This window comes from Corvus moneduloides, chromosome 1, assembly GCF_009650955.1.
Source record: "Corvus moneduloides isolate bCorMon1 chromosome 1, bCorMon1.pri, whole genome shotgun sequence".
NCBI lineage: Eukaryota > Metazoa > Chordata > Aves > Passeriformes > Corvidae > Corvus > Corvus moneduloides.
Genome location: NC_045476.1, coordinates 27,366,354 through 27,387,092, shown reverse-complemented (window position 1 = coordinate 27,387,092; position 20,739 = coordinate 27,366,354). Strand labels below are relative to the sequence as shown.

Genomic DNA, 20,739 nt, shown 5'->3' with positions numbered 1-20,739 from the left:
ATTTCATACTAACATCAGAGAAGGAAAAGATGACACATGCTGAGGAGGCCCCACCATATAATCAGCTACTGGAAAATGAAAGGTGTTATGTTCTCTTTACTGATAGTCCCTGTCATATTGTAGGGATACATGGAAAATGGAAAGCTGCTCTATGGAGTCCTATGCCGTGAGTCACAGAAGCTATTGAGGGACAAGGTGGATCAAATCAGGTTGTGGAGCTGAATGCCATCCAGCTGGCTTTAAGTAAATGCTCTGTGGCAGTGGCTAGAACTATAGAAAATGACCTTCTGGCAGCACAGAGGCAAAGCCACCTGGTCTGCTGAATTGTAGCAAGACATCACTGCCTGGGTAGAGAAGGTGGCTGTAAAAGCATGCTGTGTAGATGCATACATACCCAAAAGTCAGGCTATCGAAGAACATCACAACAACAGACAAGTGCATTGGGCAGCCAAGAATGAAGTCTCTCAGGTGGATGCAGACTGGCAACATAGGCTGAATTATTTCTGGCTCAGTGGGCCCATGGTATCTTAGGTCATCAGGAATGAGATGCAACATACTGATGGGCTTGTGATTGAGAAGTGGACTTAACCATGGACAATAAGTATGGACTACTATAGATACACCAGTTGTGAGCTCCTGATGCAGCTTGTAACCAGCCCTCCTGCCCTGGAAGACACCTAGGACAGATAGAACCCACAGTCATGGACTAAATGAACTCAAGAGACATCTTGGAGGAATGGATATTGACCGTGGAAGTGGTACTTGTTCATGTGTATATATACATATATAGATATATTAGTTGGACGGTGTAGGATCTGGGCATGACATAAATGATATAGAATAAGGGGTGGATAATGTTTTGATTCTGGCCAGGACAGGGTTAATTTTTGCAACAGCCAGGAGGGGGCATGGCTAGGACCCAGAGGTAATTCTATACCACCTCAGGTCATTGCCAGGGGCATCAGGGTAAGGGAGTCTCTTCCAAGGAGAAGGGGCTTCTTCTGGTTGAATAAGCATGGCACCGGTTAAAAGCCAGAAGGAATGGCTGGCTGGCATGGTTCTGAGCCAGAGGGAGTGGTTGGGGTGGCATGGCTGTGGTTGAGGCAAGCTCCACGGTGGACATTTTTGCATGTGAATCACTCTCTCTTTTGTATACTTTTTGTTATTAGCACTGTTGCTCTTACTGTTCATTTTCTTATATCATTGCTTTTTCCAGTAAATTGTTCTTATTTCAACCTGTGATCATTACCTTTTGTGCCTCCAATTTTTCTCTCCAACCCAGCACAAGGCGGGTGGGAAAGAGGAAGAGGGGCAAGCAAGCAGCAGTGTGATTTGGAAAGTCTCAGTGGGAGCACTGAATTGCTGAGTAGCATTCCTAAACCATGACACTGATTATAGTAACCAACCTGGTTAGAAGATGAAAAAGCAATGCCATGGTTGAAGAGGGCTGAGAAAACCCACTCCAGATGAAATCAGATATGGAGAAGCATTCAATTGTCCACCACATGTTCAGTAGCACATTTCATCCACACAGCAACTACACTAGTTACACAGCTGAATTAAAAATGCAAATGAGAAGGTCAATAAACACATACCAACAAAATTTTTCCACGAGAAACGATTTTCTGTCTGCTTCCACGACTGTGGCCATGCCATCAGGACCGTGTTGTGCTTCATCCCTCCTAGACCAGCTGACTGAATCAAATAGGATATTCCATCTCTGAAGTTAGGAGACACCACAATCTGGCAAAATCCTTTAGTCTTTTCTACTCCCATTAAGGCCTTAACATTCTGCAATAGGAAAATTACACACAGGGAAATACAAATCATCAACACTGATAATTAACACCAGAAGGAATAACAACATTAAATAATAGAAAAAATTTATCAACAATGTATAACCAACATGAAGAAATCACTAATTCCAAAAGAGTAAACATGATTCTATGAGAACTAGAGTCCAAATTGCTACCTCCCCAAAAGACATCACACAGTTTTTTCATTATTTTAATTATTCAGCCTTTTATTTCCAAAGAAGAATGAACAAGACATGAGTAAAAACACATAGATAAATAAAGCAACACTGCTTCAGGTAAAGTCAAAACCACTGTCTGACAAAACAACATATGTTTGGAATGATCAGTCCTTTCTTTTGGAATTGGAAGGGTTTGGAAGTGTGATGCCAAGTACTTAAGAAGAGGCTGCCAAAGTTCCTTAAACACCTTTGACATTAAGAGGCTGATTATTTATCAGTTCCCAACATGGAAAAACAGATGTGCAGGAGACACTTGGAGGCACTGTCCAAATAATGACGAGATAAACAGACCAGATTAAATATACCGCACCCCTTTAATTTCAACATGGCTCTCCTCCATTTAAACACTGACAAACATGAAGACACATAACCAGGTAATTTAAAAGAAGTATTCAAACCAATATCAAGCTTGACTAGGGAACATGAGCTTTGGCATTTATTATTTTCTGATTAAATAACTTTTAACCCCTCCATCATTATCAGTGACTCATGTGGGAGATCAACATGTTTCAGAAGGAAGAACTAATATATCAGTATTTTGAATTTTACAAAAACCAAAATCTGTCAAAAATCATCAGGAACAGATTGGATCACTGCCTCAGTGTGGCTTCAGATCAGAAACTCCATTTAATAGAGAAAAAAGAGTCTTCAGAGAATTTGCTAGCAAAGCTAACAAGTATGTCTGTGCAAATATCTGTGAGGGTTTATCAGTGTAAATAGATGCTTTTTTTTTTTAAAAGACAGACACAAGAATCCCTTATTTCCTACAGGTCCCCTAGAAACACTTTCCAGTTTAAATTTTCCAGAATCAATGAGGCCTCCAGATGCTAAAACTTTTACAATTCATCTTCATTTCCATTTTAAAAGCAGTAGTTTCCTGAATCTTAACACCAGGTCTGACTTGCTAGAGAACCCATGGATTAGGCCTCCCTTAAACTCATTAATTTTCCACCTCTCAGAAAAATAGCTAAGTTAGGCCATCTACAGATAACACTTCAAATTCTTGTGAGTACACAATTTCTGTTTAAAGGGTTTTTTCTGTTTTACTTCATAGGCCTGGTTTTGCATTCCTCGTCTTGTTTTCTACTCACACATGATGATAGCAACAGCTTAGTAACAACTACTTTTACAATATAGCATTGCTAGACTTTTCAACTTGTTTTCAAGTTAAATGGTGTCTTAGAACTTTTTCACGTGATGTCAAATAGGTCATCTGTCTTTTTACTTTGTTATTTTAAAAACCACTATGGATAAACCTGAATACCAAGAGAAAAAAAGAGCCAACTGCCCATTTCCCCCCAGTTTTATGTTAGCTAGTCCATTTCAAGATTTTAAATGCCCATCTATTTAAGAGATCCCATGTCTGAAAAAATCACAGGTGTTTTTACACAGCTTTGAAGACTATTTGGATCAAAATGGTAGACATATCAACTGGTACTCTTTTGAACAACACTGCAGAAATTAACCAATTTGGAAGATATAATGGCAATCAAAACCTACTTTTGGACATTTCAATACAATACAGGAAACATGGTACTTTCTCCAAATGTTTCCCCACTCTAAAAAGATAGGAGTAGGCGAGTTTGCATAGGCCAGTAAATACAATTATTATTACTAAAGAAACATTGAAATTAAATTCAATTGTGTTTGTAAGCACAGTTGGATATAATTTTAAATTCTATGACAACTTACTATTTTTTCCTACCCATCCTACTTCCTCTGGAGATATGGGATAGATAGAAAGATAAAACAAAGGATCTCAAGAAGGATCTTGTTCACAGTATTCTGGCAAAGTCTGTGCCTAATCCTAATTCTTTTATGTTTTGCTAGAAGACTGTAGAAAATCACATCATGAGAATGATATTATGCCAAGCATTTGCATTTATTAGTTAAACATTAATTTTTTTGTTAAATATGTGCTGTTTTCTTTATAAGGCAATTTGTTAAAACTTGAGTAGTTTGGTTTTTATTTTATGTAATTTGATTGTAGGCTCTCAATATTAAAGAAAAAGTTAGGAAGTATCAGTATTGCCTCATCCTATTGGAAAATTTTATAAAACATTTTGCTACATACACCAATCCATTCTTTTTTTACAATCACTGATTGCGCTGATAGCAAAAATAGATGTTTTATTCAATATTTTACAACAGTCTGTTCTAATTCAATGTATGAGTTACCCAGATCCAGATTCAACATTTAAATACTAAGGTAAATTACAAGTATTTGCAAGCTCTCTTTTACATACCTCTTCAGCTTTCTGAGTTTCTGTACATTTATCTAAGTAGATTCCCTGAAGCACAGAACCCACAATAGTCAGTCCTTTACCAGCCTTCAACTGAGAAGTAAAAGAAAGCAATCTAGGGTGTTTCACTAACTGCTCATTATCCAAGTTTAACAAGACCAAAAGTTGAGGTCTGCCAAACAAAGGAAAAAAAAAGTTAAGTGCACACACACACATTCATCAGGAAGAACTGGAAAATTAAAATTAACAATTAATAAAATGCAGATTAATTGCTTAATTCAATGGAAAACAGTCAACTACTAAGTAGGTAAGCCATAATTTGCAATAGCAACAACAGTTCAGGTACAGAATAACTACATAAGCCACCATAATGTCATTTTGAAAAGCTCTCTTAAAGACCAGCTTTACATAGAAAATTATAAAATCACAGTTATTTTACCCTTCCAGTGTCATCTGGTGAAACCTGCTGCTCGAAATGACTAAACACTGAATGCACACCACATTGTTTACTGCTCCATTCAGTTGGATTTGGAAAACCTCTAGAAACAGACATATCTCCTCTGGGTCACCTCTTCAATGCTTAATTATTTTATCATGTTCTCTCACTCTCCTACCCTAATCTGTTGTAGGGAATCTGACTCCATCTTCTTAGTAACCTTCTTTTAGGTTTTAAATGTTTATAGGTCAGTTATAACATCTTTTAGGCTCCTCTCCAGCCTCCTCCAAGCAGAATAAGCATAGCTCCCCTCAGCCTCTCCCCAGAGGAAACATGCTCTTGTGCTCCAACCACGACCTGTGGTCATATCTACTGGAGTTTATGTCATTCCTACACCACAGCACCTAAACATGGAAGAAATATTCTAAATGTATTCTAATGAGTGCTCCCAGTATATTTACTTCTCAATGGACTATCTATCCTGCTGTCAATACTGTCCAGCATGTCATTGCCAAGACACGCTCCTGGATTTCTATCTACTGGGAACCACAGGTCCTTTTTACCAGAGCAGCTTCTCAGTCTTGTATCACTGCTCTGAATATGCCTGTGCCGGGTACTGAACTTGCAGTTATCCTTCTGGATTTTCATGATGTTCTTAACGACCCATTCCTCTACCTGCGTAGATCCATCCAAAAGGACAGTCAACCCCTTAATCATACCAAGAGTACCTGAAGTTCAGTTTCAACTGCATACTAGATGAGAATGCATTCTATTTCCTTTAATCAATATTCAATCTACTTACTTTTCCCAAACCAACATTTATACATTTCCTGTCATTGCTACGAATTCAAAAGACTGATGAAGAGTTGGATCATACTTCCTACCTCAAAACTAGCACAGTTTAAGTTGTAACAAGATGGTTCAGTTCTAGCAATTACATTGACACAATAGAAAGGTAAGTCATTTGGAACTGAAGCAGTCAAATACTTAACAGGCTTGTCAACACTACATTACATTGGTGTCTCTGAGATGCCAAGTTCATCAGTCACAGGACAAATGGTAAAACAATGCCACTATACTGATGGACAACAGAACATTGCATGTGCATGCACTCTGTGATACTATCACTGAGCAGTGACAAGAATTAAAGTATCACATTACATTCATCAGAAATGACAATGTGCAAATGTCTTTTGTTTTTAAATGTTAAGTAATTTTTTATGTTGGCTTTGAGGAGAATTGAGTTTAACAAGTAAAAAAAATATATTGCAAAAATAGTAGTGAACATCTAACGCCATTACAGTAAAACGTGAGATTTTGTTTTAATGGTATCCAAGCAATTTAGAAAGTGCTACTATTGAATGAAGCTATATAAAAAGTATACCACAAAAATGAATTTAAACAAATAAAGGGTCCTCTGTAGATTTGTACAATGTATTTCAGAGGGAACAAATACAGAAGCAAAAAAAAAAAATTGCACTTATGGAAGTACAGTGTTTCTTCTGTAGAGACAGTGAGATTCAAAGATAACGCTTTCTTTGAATGTGAAAAGTCTATAAATAATCAAACATTTCAAATCTTCTGCACTTTTGCAAACCATGTCAACACCATATGGATTTCAGTTCTAGTTAGTTTGCCCATACTTCCAGCAAAGCTGATTAGATGCTGACCACAAGTCACATTCCATTTCAGTAAAATAGTAGTATTGCAATGATATCATTGCCATGCCCAAGTTAAAACATTATTTTAATGGTGAATTTCACTCCATCTTTACTTCACTGCTTTACCAGAAGTATTCCCAATATATTTACATATTTCAAGAATTATGCGATCCTGAAAAACATAGGACTCTACCTCCAGTTCTTGGTGTGAGGAGGACCGTCTTCAACACGAAGCAAAGCATAGCGAGCTGCATTCAGAGACAATCCTCGGATTCCATCACCCCATTCTTTCTCCGCTCTTCAGGACACAAAAGAGATTCAGTTAACAGGGTCCCACTTATTTATACGAATCAAATACTTTTTCTCATGTGGAGGATAATGGAGGAAAAAAATGATCCTTTTTTTTTGCATGAATGCATGAAAAAACCTTGTCTTGCAGATTTAAATCAAGACTGAAGACTAACCAAGATGAAGCAGTTTCAGGTCATTTCAAGGTAATTTTTTCTGTATTTATAAATATTTACTATGGTCTAGTTTATTCATACTTCAAAAGCATTTTTGTAATGGTGAGAGCTACTTAAGTTGCCTTTTAGCACTAGAATGAATAAATGAAGGATAGTTAAAAGGAACTATTTTAAAGCAGCAAAATTAGTAAGTGAAACTTGACTTCACATGGATTAGTAACCTATCTTGCCCTCAGCACCACCACTACAGCCTTTTCCACTTTCTTTCCTTCCCAGCTTCTCTCCCAGAAAGTCTGAAGCTCCATCCATTCTCCTGACCACTTTCAATCTCCCTACATTTTCCAGTCCTTTTAATTCCAATATTAGAATATCGGTGATTGAAAGTGGTCAGGAGAATGGATTCTACAATGGCAAGGGGTCCATCTCCCTTGCCCACCCTCCCTCCAATTTTCCCTCATGAATTCTCTCTGAACTTTGCTACCTCTAGCAAAGCATCTCCTTCAACAAGGTAGATGTCCTGGTATGTGCCAACATTTGTAGAACCTATATACAAATTTGGAATTACACATAATTTTATGTATGCGCCTATATACATACAGGCAAGCAGAACTGTTACCATCTAATCTGACTTCCTCACTAAAATTGGGAAATCAATTTCCTTATCATTACCCCAGTAAATTGAGATGTTAAAATCCAGGAAAGCATCTAATCTGGAAATGGAGATATTAAAAGATGGAGAATCCACAGGGTGGAGCAGTTTATACCGGCTGATCCACTTAAGAGCTGTGCTTAATCACTCATCAAAACAAATGGCCTAGCTTCAATTTCCTGCTCCAAGACCTTACTATTTTCTTTCAGCATAGGGTGTCTTTCCTTAGAAAGGGATAGCATGCACATTTACTGATCATAATTTCCTGTAGTGTTTGTATATGTTGTTTAGTTGGGGGTTTTTTTGTGTTGTATGCTGGTTTAGTTTTTTGAAGTTTTTTTTATGAACACAGCATGCTCTTTAAGACTCATCGTTGCTCAGCATGTCCTACAGGTATCTCTTGACAAATGCATACAGTGCAAAGTATGTTGCAATTTAAAGCTTAATTCTAGAAAGTAATCAAGTCCACACACCAAAAAAAAGTAGAGTTTGAGCTTCTTCACAAGGTAATAATAATTTACAGTTCTGTAATAGTTGCTGCTTGATATTGAGAGGTAATGTTCGTGAAGTACCAAAAGTTTATACCATCATCTCTGCTCCAATGAGAGTTTCCCAGACTTATTGGTTCTTACTTCTGTCAGTTCTGGCCGTTGAAAAGTTTGGAACAGAGCTTCCAGAGAAATTCAAATCTGAAAACTTACAAGCCTTAACAGAGATAGGATCTTACCTTGTTTCAAAGAATACTCTGAACTTTATTACTTCAGTTGTATCTCTTTCATATAAAACAGCTTTTTGCTGAATGGTAAAGATATTAAATATAGAATAAATAAGATATATGGTCTTACCCTCTATATTCTATGTATTTGTATATACATCCTGCGATTAGCATGGCAATCAAAGCATAGTACCAAGAGCAAATGAACATCAAGGCAAGACATAAACTCATCCCCAGGAATGAAAGAGTCCTAAAAGAAACCATTTTTTTCCATTTTTTTAAATAGGCATGCAAATGTTCTACAAAAATAATTTCTTATTTAAGTTAACTTCCAGAAAGGCCTTTCTTCCTTCAAAGGCTATTTTTTAGCTACTATAAAAGCAAAAATACATTGTCCCAATTTTAGCTTATAAGAAAAAACTGCATTCTGAACCTTTGTGTGACATAAATAATACATCTAAATTAGATATAATAATAGATTTACTACATTTGTCAGTGTTGAAAGTTCATCAATACCTCCAAGTAAGGTCTGTTTCAAAACATATTATTACTTATTACTGTTGATTTGAATTTATGCTAAAAAAATTCTAACAGTAATAAACAACTTTGTTACTTCCACCAAAATAGTTGATTAGTTTAAATTCAGTTTGACTCATCAATTCTATTCCTCACTTCTGTTGTGGTCTGTCTCTCCCGCAATAACACAAATCAGTAGAATACAGAAAACAATCTTCTAAAAGTTATAAATAAAGAATGACTAAGCTGAAAAAATTACAGAAGTATTGCCAGACTTAAGTCTATATGCCTGGTTTGCCCACACTTATTATCAAGTATAGATGTAAATAATGTCAAAATGGACAGTTTTGTGTATACTTTTAGTCACATACAACCTCCCAAATTCATTTTCACCCAATTTCCAAATTAGAGTTAGCTTTGACTATATCGACAGAGTGTCAATAGACCCAAGTTTGGTTTGGTACCTTTAGTTTTCTTCTTTAGTACATTGAGTTCAATTTTAAACTAAGGGAATGCTTTCTACCAGTTCTGAGCACATCAGTCTTGTAGTTTGTCTAAATAAATAATAGCTGCTCTTTTATGTCTGAATTAATCTAAGACTCTACTTTCACTCAAAAAACAAAATGCCATCCCAATTGCAGCCCAACATTCCAACACCTGCTTTGGCTAGTAGTCACACAGTGAATCAGCTGCCTCACTGATGTCTCTGAGAAAAATATAAAAATGAATTGTTGCCAAATGCATGTCTCTGGAGGGTTAGGTGTCAAACTAGTATGTAACTACGGAGCAGATTCAACAAGTTTTTTCAAAGCTAAAACTGCAACATTTCATTTTCACTCAGCTCTTGGAAAGGAAAAATCATAAGCAACTCTTACATCCTAAAATCACAGCAGCTTATCTACTAAATGCTCTAGTATTTAAGTTTATATTAGCAGTAAAATTTCTCAATAGAATTACTTTAAATTAAATCATGTACTTTTAACATACAGTTAAAAAAAAAAATAAAGTCATTTCCCAATCTTAGTTTGAAATGTTTAAACTCTTAACCTCTTAAAAAAGACTAAACAAAAACCCCACACTTTCACCTTTTGTGTTATTGATCTTTACTCACTTTTTAAAAGGTTGACTTCAGTTACCAAATGCTATGTCCAAAGCATATTTTAAAACCAGTCATCACATCATCAATGAGCCAACTGATGTATATTGAATGAGATTTTTTTCTGTAGAAGTTTTGGGTTTGTGTATTTTTTTTGCATAACCAAAATCAAAATTGTCGTAACCTTCCTGAACACTTTTACCAGTTCTCCTTAAGTATATATACAATTCAGATTTTATGGGTTTTCATCCCCATTTTCACTCAGAAGATCTCTTGGCTTATAAGCAGAATAAAATGTCATCCTGTAACCCCTTTCCAAACCAACTACACTGATCATGGAAACATGTGGCTAATGTTATTACTATGGTGCTATTCCAAACACATGAAAATAAATTATGCTCTAACTCATTTAGTTCAGAAAGGAGATTTTGTTTTATTATTACAATAAAATCAACAATTTAGGGTGTATAGTTAGTTTTAACCCTTTTGAATGAAGAAATATTCCCTACCAGTGGTAATACTTGAAACGAGGTCTCCAGTTGGGAGTTCGCAAAAGTGTCTGAACTGCACAAGCCAGATTTACAAACATATAGCACATAAGGAAAAACCTGTTAAGAAAGGAAGAGCATTTTCTAATAAGAAATGTACTAGACAAATGTGCTTTAAAATGTAAACAGAATCCAAAAAAGGGAAGAAATGTATCCATTTTCCTGTGCACTGTGTTTACAGTGGCCAAGAGAACACAAGACATACATTAAGATTACTTATAGACTATTAGGCCTCAAAATATGGTATCACCATAATATAGAACCTCAAACATGTATTTTGGAAACAAATGCGGCAAATAACTGACAATCATGGTGTATCATTTTTGGCTGCGACAGAGTTGATTTTCTTCTCTTTCTATAGTAGCTCAGATGGTATCATGTTCTGGACATCGTCAATAAAATAAAATTCTATTCATATTCTAAAACGTTGAATTGTTTTTTCTGTCTCTGTTAGATGCACTTTACTTAAATAGCAGAAATTGTTATTTGAAAATCCAAGTTTTTTTAAAAGTGGAACATATTTTTATTAGCATTCAAGACCTCTGTCATGGAAAAAATTTTTTGGGCCTAGAAATCAGTTCAACCAAAACATTTTGTTGTTTTATATTATCTGTAGGATCAAATAGAAATATAATTTGCTAGAAAACAAAGTCTAACATGTATTATTTCAAAAAGAAAAATAATTACCTACTTAATTTAAAAATAAAATACTATTTAGCTTAAGAACACGAAACACCACACTCATACTTACATTGAAAGAATTGGTGCTACACTGTCCAATGAGGCTATCAAAATTCCTATTTCACAAATACCAGCAGTGAGGAGCAGAGCCCAAGTTGGTTCTCCATTTGCTTTTCCATGACCAAATATCTATTTCAATTCAAGTTAAAAGTAAGATTAGGGAAAGCTGTTCATTATACAATTATGAACTATGGTACAAATCATGAACTAACTTACTTAGTTCTAACTGGAACTAAAAGTAGACATTGGTTACAAAGGAAAATGATGCTATCTATACTGTGGAAAACCAAAACTAAAATTGCAGAACACATATTTCCAATATAAAATATGCTTACTAATGTAGGCAATGACTACATAACATTAAAGTACTATTGCAGCTGTTGTTGAAATATTCTTAAATAAATTAAAAACCATATGCATAAGAAATTTATGCCCAGTAAAAAGCTAATATAGTTTAGGCCAGTATTTTTTGTAACACAGAAATGAGGTGTCAATTCAGTCCTTATCAACATAATAACATAAGGAGGACTTGGATAAGACTATGATCCTGCACAGAGCCCTACCCAAAACCATTTTGCATGTGGTAATTTCCTTTGTGGAGAATTCTATCCAGCTATACTGGTGACAGATGGCAAAATGCTTTGCCTGAAGTTCCAGTGGTATTTATTCTCCTCTGTATTTCTCCATTCAATTACAGAAATTAAGTCCTTATTCATTCTCCATACTGTCTTCTTTAGCTTCCTGTCCTCCATCAATTTTCCTACCATTATATTAAAATCCCCCTTTTTTCTACTCTTGTTTCAAGTATTTTGGTTTTTTTTTCTTAAATATATCATACTCTTGCTTCTATAATAATCTCCTTTCATTTCCTTGATTGTCCATTCAGTAGCCATATCACTCCAAAACTGCAAGTGCATCCTCAAGTATCAAATCCCTCTTTAAATATACTGCTTCTCTTCAATTCCCTTTCTCTCACTTCCCAAACCACAAATCTTTTCCTTTTGATTCTTCACTCCTTTCAAGTCTAACTCTGAAGACACGTAATCATAATGTCACCCTCTCTGTACCAAATTTTTGCTTCAGGCAAAAGTAAATTTTTCTTGTTTCTCTTTCTCTATACTACCCAGCACTCACAACTTACTGCATTATAACCCCTTTCTGTTGACAAGTCGAACTCCACCACTACTCAGTCCCTCCACGCTAGCATACTTAGTGTATTTACTTCCCGTTACAGATACTGATACTCTTGCAAGTCTTGAGGTAAGCTTTCAAACTCCAAACTTCCCCACAGAGATCACAGCTTTACTCTCCAGACACTATTATATTTCAGAGTCTTATTTACTAATTTTTAATTCAAGTGTTGTTGTCTGGGTTTTGCACAAGCAGCCAGCAAGAATTCTCTCATCATCTTCTGTTTGCCAGCTCCCTTACTTTGAGAAAAATCTGATTTATTTCTTCTTAAAACATGCACAGAGGTGTTGGAACAAATCTTCATGTTTGGAGTAATGCATAGAATTCTACTGTTATAGCTTTGCTGACTTTGTTTACCTTACAAAAATGAATAAAAATTAGGTTTATATCTCCATAATATGAGAAGTATTATGCATTTCCATAGTGAGATTAAGTAACTCTGTTCACAAATACAAGCAGTAAACACAGCCTGGAGTCTAGAATTTCAGTTATTAGTTGCTTCTTAGTTCATTTATTTCCGTTTATAGAATACTATATTCTCAGTTTGGAACCACTAACTTTCATGTGTAAGAACAAACATAATTAAATTGCACTGCACAAAAGTACTGAAGCTCAAACTTTGTCCTACAATAGCCTGATCTATTATTCTACACAAACAGAACTGAGTTCCAAATCTTTTCTTCACATTCTACAGGAACAGCAGAAATAATGCCTCATATATTTTGTCAAAATAGAAGTCACATGGGAAGTACTGTAACAACAAGAACATGAAAAATCTCACTTGAATAAACGGTACAATGCCATCTCTTGCAATGGCCTGCAACAGCCGGGGTGCACCAGTGAGACTCTGGAGACCAGCGCCACATGTTGAAAAGAATGAACCAATCACAATAACCCATGGAGAAGGCCAGGCCAGTGTACCAACCACCAGATTTCCATTAACTGCTTCTCCAAACCTTAGGAAAGAACAGGGGAAACAAAAATAATTAAAACAAAAAAGAATCAGTAAGCGTTAAAATAACTTTTATTATAGTTTCAACACCCACATTTCAATGTTTTTGGACAACAGCACTTTTTAACAATAAACACTATGTTACAGTACGCACTATAGGATTTCCCAACCAAGCACTCTCTCTTTACCGTGCTGTTTTAAAGAAGATAGTAAAATTGCTTCACATTAAGTGCTGCCTCTAAGCAGTTATGCAGCAATTACCAAATATCTTGGCAAACTTTTCAGAATTAACAGCAATAGCAGGAGTATGTACATAAGTATCTTACAGATTCTTGTGACAGCTAGGAACTAGATTGCAGAAATCTGTTCCACTACTAATACAAGTATACTCTGGGGCATAAGCAGGAGATTCACAAAAAGTATTAGCCTTTCCTTTTAAAAGTGTGACACTGACATACAACAAGTAAACAGAGAAATTACTAGACACAATGATTTTGAGTTTTCCACATCTTCTGGCTGTTTTGCTACCTGACGCAGTTTTTAATTTACTACAGCAAACAAGTGGGTAGAAGTCAGGAAGAGGCGCTTTCATCACAGTCCTGAGTGTCCCATCCAATACTACCTCCACTATGTTTTTTAGATACTTAATTTTATGTTAATTTAGGCATGACTTGAATAAACTACAAAAATGTTATTCCTCGCTCACCCCTCCTTCGAATTGACAGTTTTGTTTTAAAAGCAAGTAAGGTTCTTGTAGTTCATCTTACTGCTGTTAGTAAGCAGCCAAAATTTATTTTAAGGCTATCTCTACTGTGATACCACTGTTATTTTTTCCCAATGAGTTCAGGTTTTCCAAAATAAAAGGAAAAGTCTACAGAAATGAAAGAAGATAAAAACTAAGAAAAATTAAGTGCTTTTTATCTTTTCAGACCTGCTATTAAAATAGGGTCAAGAAACACAGCAATAAAGTGAATAAAATAAGTCAGTGTTCAAATTCTTGCTTATGCCCAAGTTTGGATGCATGACTACATATATTTTCAGCAAAGGGGAAAAAAAAAAGGCAAATCACACTCCTCAAAATTATAGGACAAAACCCATATTGTGCTTCTATATCAAGATTTATATAACTACATATTTATTCTTTGTTCAAATTCTAATGCCTGTTTTTTAAATTAAACACAGGATAGGAATAACTTGAAGAGATGCAAGAAACAGAAAAATGTACAACCTACTTTTTTCCCATTGCAGAAATAACAATCATAATGAAAAAAGCCTCAAAACCCAGTTTTTAAACCAGACTAAAAATCCATACACTTTACTATTCTGCTGGATTTCAGCCACATAAAAACTGTCAGCAATGTAAATGAAAGTTCATGGATTCAAGGCTCTTGCTGCTATGCAACCTGCTCTAATGATAGATAACATCTTGGAAAATTCCCTTCCCCCTGCCCTGTAAATTTAAAAAATGTGAGTTTATAGATATTAGTTCTGCATTAATTTCTTATTTCAGAATTCACTTACTATTTCCTAGGCAGTTTGATTTGACTTTTATATTTACTTTGCAGAAACAATTACCAGGTATTTTCACTGATGTGGCAATATAATTTTAAAGTAAAAATCACAGAATCAAAGAACAAGTAAGGTTGGAAGGGACCACAGTGGGTCACCTGATCCAACCTCTCTGCTCAAGCAGAGTCATGCCAGAGCACATTGCATGGGATTGCATCCAGATAGTTCTGTAATATCTCCAATGAGGGAGACTCCACAACCTCTCTGGACAATCTGTTTCAGTGCTCAGTCACCCGCACAGTAAAGAATTTCATCCTCATATTCACGTCGAACTTCCTGTGCATCAGTTTCTGCCCACTGCTTCTTGTCCTGTTGGCTGGCACCACTGACAAGAGCCCAGGTCCACCTTCTTGGCACCCCTCCTTTACTTACTTAAATACATTGATGAGGTCCCCTCTCAGTCATGTCTTCATAAGGCTGAACAGGCCCAGTTCCCTCAGCCTTTTCTCGTAAGAGAGATGCTCCAATTCCTTTATTATCTTCATAGCCCTCCACTGGACCTCCAGGGACTCCATGTCTCTCATGTACTGAGGAGCCCAGAAATGGACACAGCAATCCAAATACTGCCTCACCAGGGCTGAGTAGAGGGGCAGGATCACCTCCCTCAACCTGCTGGCAATGCTCTTCCTCCTAGTGCAACCCAGGATTACACTGGTCTTCTTGGCCACAAGGGCATACTACTGGTCCAGTATAGAACCCTGGGGGACACAGGCCTCCAACTAGACTCTGCCACTGACCATGACCCTCTGGGATTTGCCAGTCAGCCACTTCTCAATCCACCTTACTCTCCACACTTCTTGAGTTTGCCTATGAGGATGCTGTGAGAGACAATGTCAAAAGCCTTTCATGGAAGAAGCCTGCTGCTTCTTGTATTAGTTTGATTAGAAACCAGCTTTTAACTTCCGGTTTTCCTTCTAGACTAATGAAATAAGTAGTCTCAGCATCAACTTCACCACCTTTTAAACAATACCCCACTGCCACAACCAAAAGCAAATGTGGGCCTCAGTAGAAAAGAGAACCAGACACCAGCAAGAAAACAAATGCAAAACCTGACAAAAATTTCATCTTAACCAACTTCTCCTAACGGAGAAATTGATCAAAATCTGGAGATTTTCTTCATGCTCATATCCATCATATTTATTCCATTCATCCTTCATATTAGGCCTTAAATTTGTCAGGCAACTACATGCTTGAAAATCGAGATGACTCCTGATGTAAAACTGAGATTTTAAAACAAAAAATAGTCATATGTCTAGAGGAAATCATAATGGTGCACTGCAGTCTTACAAAGTCCCATTGTCACGTAACCCCCAAATTTTTAAATTTGTTCTTCAAAAGCCTATTACTTCTCCCAAAGTAATATCCCCTTATCCCCATGCATCAGTTCTGCAAATACTAATTATGACTTTCTTTGTCAAGAACATTTTATTAGGCTGGTTCAACTTCAAACATTTATCTTAGGTTCTGCTTCTGCTTCTTGAAGGCATAAAGTCTGGTAACCTGACCAGTTTTTGCAGCCATCTCAGTTTAACAGACAAGCTTTCCCTCCAGTTTTAACCTAAGCAAAAGAAATATATACCATATGCGTATTTCACAGAAGAGCCATTAATAAGTCCTATTAATATAACTTATGATTATACTCCCTGTAATATTAGAAGTTGAATACGACTTACTTATCTCTTAATATCACACCTTCTATACAGGCACCAAACAACACTATACAGGAGAGATCTGTTACTGAGACTGAAGGAAGATTACTCTCTAAAAAAATCACATAGAAAAAACCCCACCACTTTTCACCTAGGTATGAAATGAAAACATCCACAACAATGAAGTGTATGTGCATTTCCTGGTTGCTGTTTGTTTGTTTTAGTTCTTCCATGCTACAATTTTTGGTTTATGTTCTTCATGACTGTATTTGATTCATAGCGATTTGTGAAGTATTGGAAATAGCCAGTTCATATATCATGCAACAGAACAGGTATTTTCTCATACAAATAAGCAATTACTTGTGTACACTAGGTTTTGAAGGACCGACAACTTCAATTGCTGGTTGTTTGGTTTAAGATCTGATTATACTGAGTATAACAACAACCTGCCAACTGAAACAATGCTAAAAACCTTTGGATCGCTTGACTAAAACCATCAATTATATATTGGAATTTGAAGCACTAGTAGAATATAGTATATAATTGTTAATAAATTTCGACATATTTTAATAATATTTATAAATAATACTGATATTTTAGACAAATATAAAATATTTCTTTTCAGTTTATATTTCATTCATTTTATACTCGGGGAACTCTAATGACTTTCCAGTAAAAATTCTGTTACACCTACAAAATGTAGACTAGAAAAAAGTCATAGTATAAAGGATACAAATAAAAGATGTAGTCGAAATAGCCAAAATCGTTCCAGTAGGAATAGATTTCTGAGCATCCTTTAGATCTCCAGATCTGTTTGAACCTGCCATAATACCTTAAAAAGGGACAAAATTTATGTCATAAAAACAATTAACAATAATTCCATGTTAATAACTAATAGAATATGAACATCTAATTTTAAGCCAAATTTAACAGAGGGATTACCAATGAAGCAGGCTACAAAAGTATAATATAATCCTTCACAAATCATCAATTTATACCTTCATTTTATTCAGAAATCTGTGTTACTACCCAGTTGAATAAGCAAATCCTATAAAGGTCAGTAAAAAGACTGATTAAAAAAAATTATTTTTCAAGCATAACCTCAGAATCATTCTTGAAATGAAGAAATACAAGGAGTAGCAAAATACTGGGGGTGGATGTTATAAATTAATAGGGATTTAGCAATTTTAGCCAGTGTGACCTAAGGCACTAACTTTCTACTAAACAGACCATCATAATAACATATGCAAGCAAATCAATAAACTAACAAAAAAAGCTTTGAAGCAAAAAAGAAAAGAGCAGGCAAGAAAAAGAATGGTTAGAAAAATCACATGTACACATGTATGTGAATCTAAAAAGAGAACAGAAGTACTTTGTAGAACATACTCTCATAGGAGGGAAAGAAACCCATACAATAACTATTTCTGCCATCTCTCCTAGAGCTGACCTGACCACTGGAAGCAAAAACATAGAAGCTAACGTCAAGATGCTCCAGTGCAAAAACATTGTCAAACTCCATGGAATGAAACATTAACCATGGGTTCAGATATGATGAAATGTTGGTAAGCATCTGAAGTAAAGAAATGGGAGCAGTGGGGTTCAAACAGTGAATACAAAGGGACACTTCCACTTGATAATACTAGCAAACAGTGCTGCAGCTTCTTACTGGAGTTCTATTCTGTTACTTGATATTACTTCAGCTGGGACTTGAGAAGAAAAACATGTCTGGTTGTTTCAGTCAAGCATGAGCTGAGGAAAATGAAATACAACTAGTTTAAGCTTGACAAAAAAGTCTACGTAGTTAGTGTGGCAAAAAAATATTGGACATTTAAACAAAGCCCAGGCAGTTAACCGGGCATCTTGAATACCTGCAGAATCATCTGAATATTAAACCATTCTCATGCCTTTGAAGATTAAAGTATTATAAAGGTATGCATCTTATTTTGAATAAGCATTTAGTAACCCATGAGGATTTTGCCTTCTTTTCAGACATAGATTTGGCCCTTAAACAGATTTCCTGTTTAAGTCCTATAACCTCCAAAAGTCATCAGCCATGACCCATGTCTCCCTAGCACCAGAAGGTTTTAGGTATATAAACTTGGACACAGAAACTAGCAACAGAATGAGTCACCAATAAGATTGGTGAAAATGAAAAATTTTCACATGAAATTTTTTTTTCCAGGTATAAGTACACATCCTCAGGCAAGAAAAATAATTGTATCTACCTGTCACAGATGGGAAATAAATCCCTACAAGCATTGTGAAGTAGGTCATGATGTCTGTAAAAACATAAGGAAGTCCACCCATTTTTGACTCTTCTGATCCAGCAACTGAGGGCTGATCTTTTTTCTCAACTATTGATCCTTTTTCTGAATAGGCACTCCAGAGATTATCTACAAGGTCAGGGAAAAAACAAAAGTCAGTGTCATCTCTCTGTTTCAGGATATCGACTAGTGAGAATGCAATAATCCTAGAAATCAGATGCCTTTTTCTTACACAAAAATAATTACATTTCCCAGTATGATTAATACCAATTGTAACTGGTGGGCATTCCAGTCCATGCCAGTAAAAATGCAGTAGTGTGAGATGCGTCCTGCAAAATTTTCTCCTCTTTTAAAGGAAAATATAGTTATAGAATTAAATTCTAATATATTTGTAGAACATACATTTCCATTGCGCACGCACACAGATGCACTATTGTGAAAAAATAAGGAAACTTACTTCCAGGTTCAAGGAATCTCAGTGTATACTAATACTTCTTGTTCTTGTATTTTGAGGAGCAATATGAAAAAGAAATGCTACTTAACAGTAACTTGAGTTCTTTGAGACCTGCTGTACAGAATAATCCTGGATAACAGTTCAGGATTCAGCTGTTCATGGCTAAAGATTTCCACATGTTGACAAAAGCAGGGTAACCAGACTTCAGAAGATCACTTATAAGCAAAAAACCCCCAGCAGAATATGGCTCAAATTCCCCAGCAAATGAAGCATATTTGTTTGAAGACTGATAGGTCAAAAAGCCAGAAACTTTTGAGAGCTTACATTTGTGGAAACACTGGTTCTGTACCTTGGTAAGATTGTGAGAACAGCCCACACTGATTCTTATTTGAAAATGAGACAAGTTGTCCTATCATATGTGAGGAAACAAAGTGGATACTCTCCTGCCCCGTCAAGAAGGCAAAGGATTTTACAAGAAATAAACAATTCCCATGGACTGCCAGCATGATCAAATAGCCGATTTTCAGACATCCTGAATAACCTTAAGGAATTCAAGTACAATATTTTAAGTTTTTATAATAGCAAAAAGTAACCTTGAGTAAAATAGAAGATGGACTTTAAACCATAAGTGGCCAAAGATAGGGTACTCATACCCAGATTTTTAACAAAAATCTTACAATCGGTAAGCATATATGGAAGTGTGCATGAGAAGCAGAAGAGAAAGCAGATCAAAGATTAAAAGTAAGTATTATATGGTAAAGAATGCTATGTGTATTCAATCAAATGAAGAAGAGTAACAGACTGATCTAGAGATAAAACTGAAGCCTAAGAAGAGTTAATGAAACAAGAGAATTTTAAATTTCAGGAATTTGAGAAGTGACGTAAAATAAGACTAGATCTCCAAATTAGCATCTACCTACCCCCTGGGAAACATAAGAAGAAAGTCCAAAATTAGTTTGTAACTGCCAATCAAAAGCACTTAAACTCTTAATGAGCACTCAACAGCTTGTGTCCTTTATTCAGCACGACATATGGAGTGACAATGACTTGAGCACTGCAATGCATACAAACTTAATTGTGGAACTGTGCATGCCAGCACAAGTGGATAAAATTGGCTTAGATATTTTGTTAAATAGAAATCACTTTCCTATTTCACAGCATGTCACACAGAGCTTTCCTATGCTCATTTTCCCAAAAGTGATAATCCAAGTGGACTTGAAAGTTGGGGTGAGAAAAAAGAATAGCTTTCCAGAAAAGTCCAGACATTTGCCCCTTCTAGGACCATTCCTTGATTGCTAAGGCTCCTCTAGCAACATTGAGGATACATACATGAGACCTGGTACAATGTATCAGACCAACATGCTACCATGAAGCAGAACAACGTTGATTAAACCTAGTTGCAGAATTGTATCTTTTTTGTTAGAGTTACAGGCGTATTTAGTCAGTCACTTGCAGAATGATTTGTTATTGTTAGGACAACATTCACAGAAGGTATATAAGAGATGAATACTTACTGTATATGAGTGCCCAATAAATGGTGTGGACTTATCACACTT

General features: G+C 35.8%; 1 protein-coding gene across 4 annotated transcripts in view; it reads right to left on the bottom strand.

Moving 5' to 3' along the window:
- LOC116441343 (solute carrier family 12 member 7-like) overlaps nt 1-20,739 on the bottom strand; it is a 69,099-nt gene that overhangs the window by 17,930 nt on the left and 30,430 nt on the right. For 3 of the 4 annotated variants that reach the window (XM_032103118.1, XM_032103126.1, XM_032103132.1), the window contains exons 9-18: nt 18,691-18,858; nt 17,199-17,297; nt 16,490-16,547; nt 13,077-13,251; nt 11,115-11,233; nt 10,325-10,423; nt 8,334-8,453; nt 6,569-6,673; nt 4,282-4,450; nt 1,596-1,791 (exon numbers count right to left, since the gene is read on the bottom strand). In XM_032103118.1, the coding sequence (XP_031959009.1) occupies nt 1,596-1,791; nt 4,282-4,450; nt 6,569-6,673; nt 8,334-8,453; nt 10,325-10,423; nt 11,115-11,233; nt 13,077-13,251; nt 16,490-16,547; nt 17,199-17,297; nt 18,691-18,858 (1,308 nt within the window). Of the gene's footprint in view, nt 1-255; nt 678-1,595; nt 1,792-4,281; nt 4,451-6,568; nt 6,674-8,333; nt 8,454-10,324; nt 10,424-11,114; nt 11,234-13,076; nt 13,252-16,489; nt 16,548-17,198; nt 17,298-18,690; nt 18,859-20,739 lie in introns of those variants that run through there. The other variant, XM_032103142.1, reaches the window with a different exon arrangement.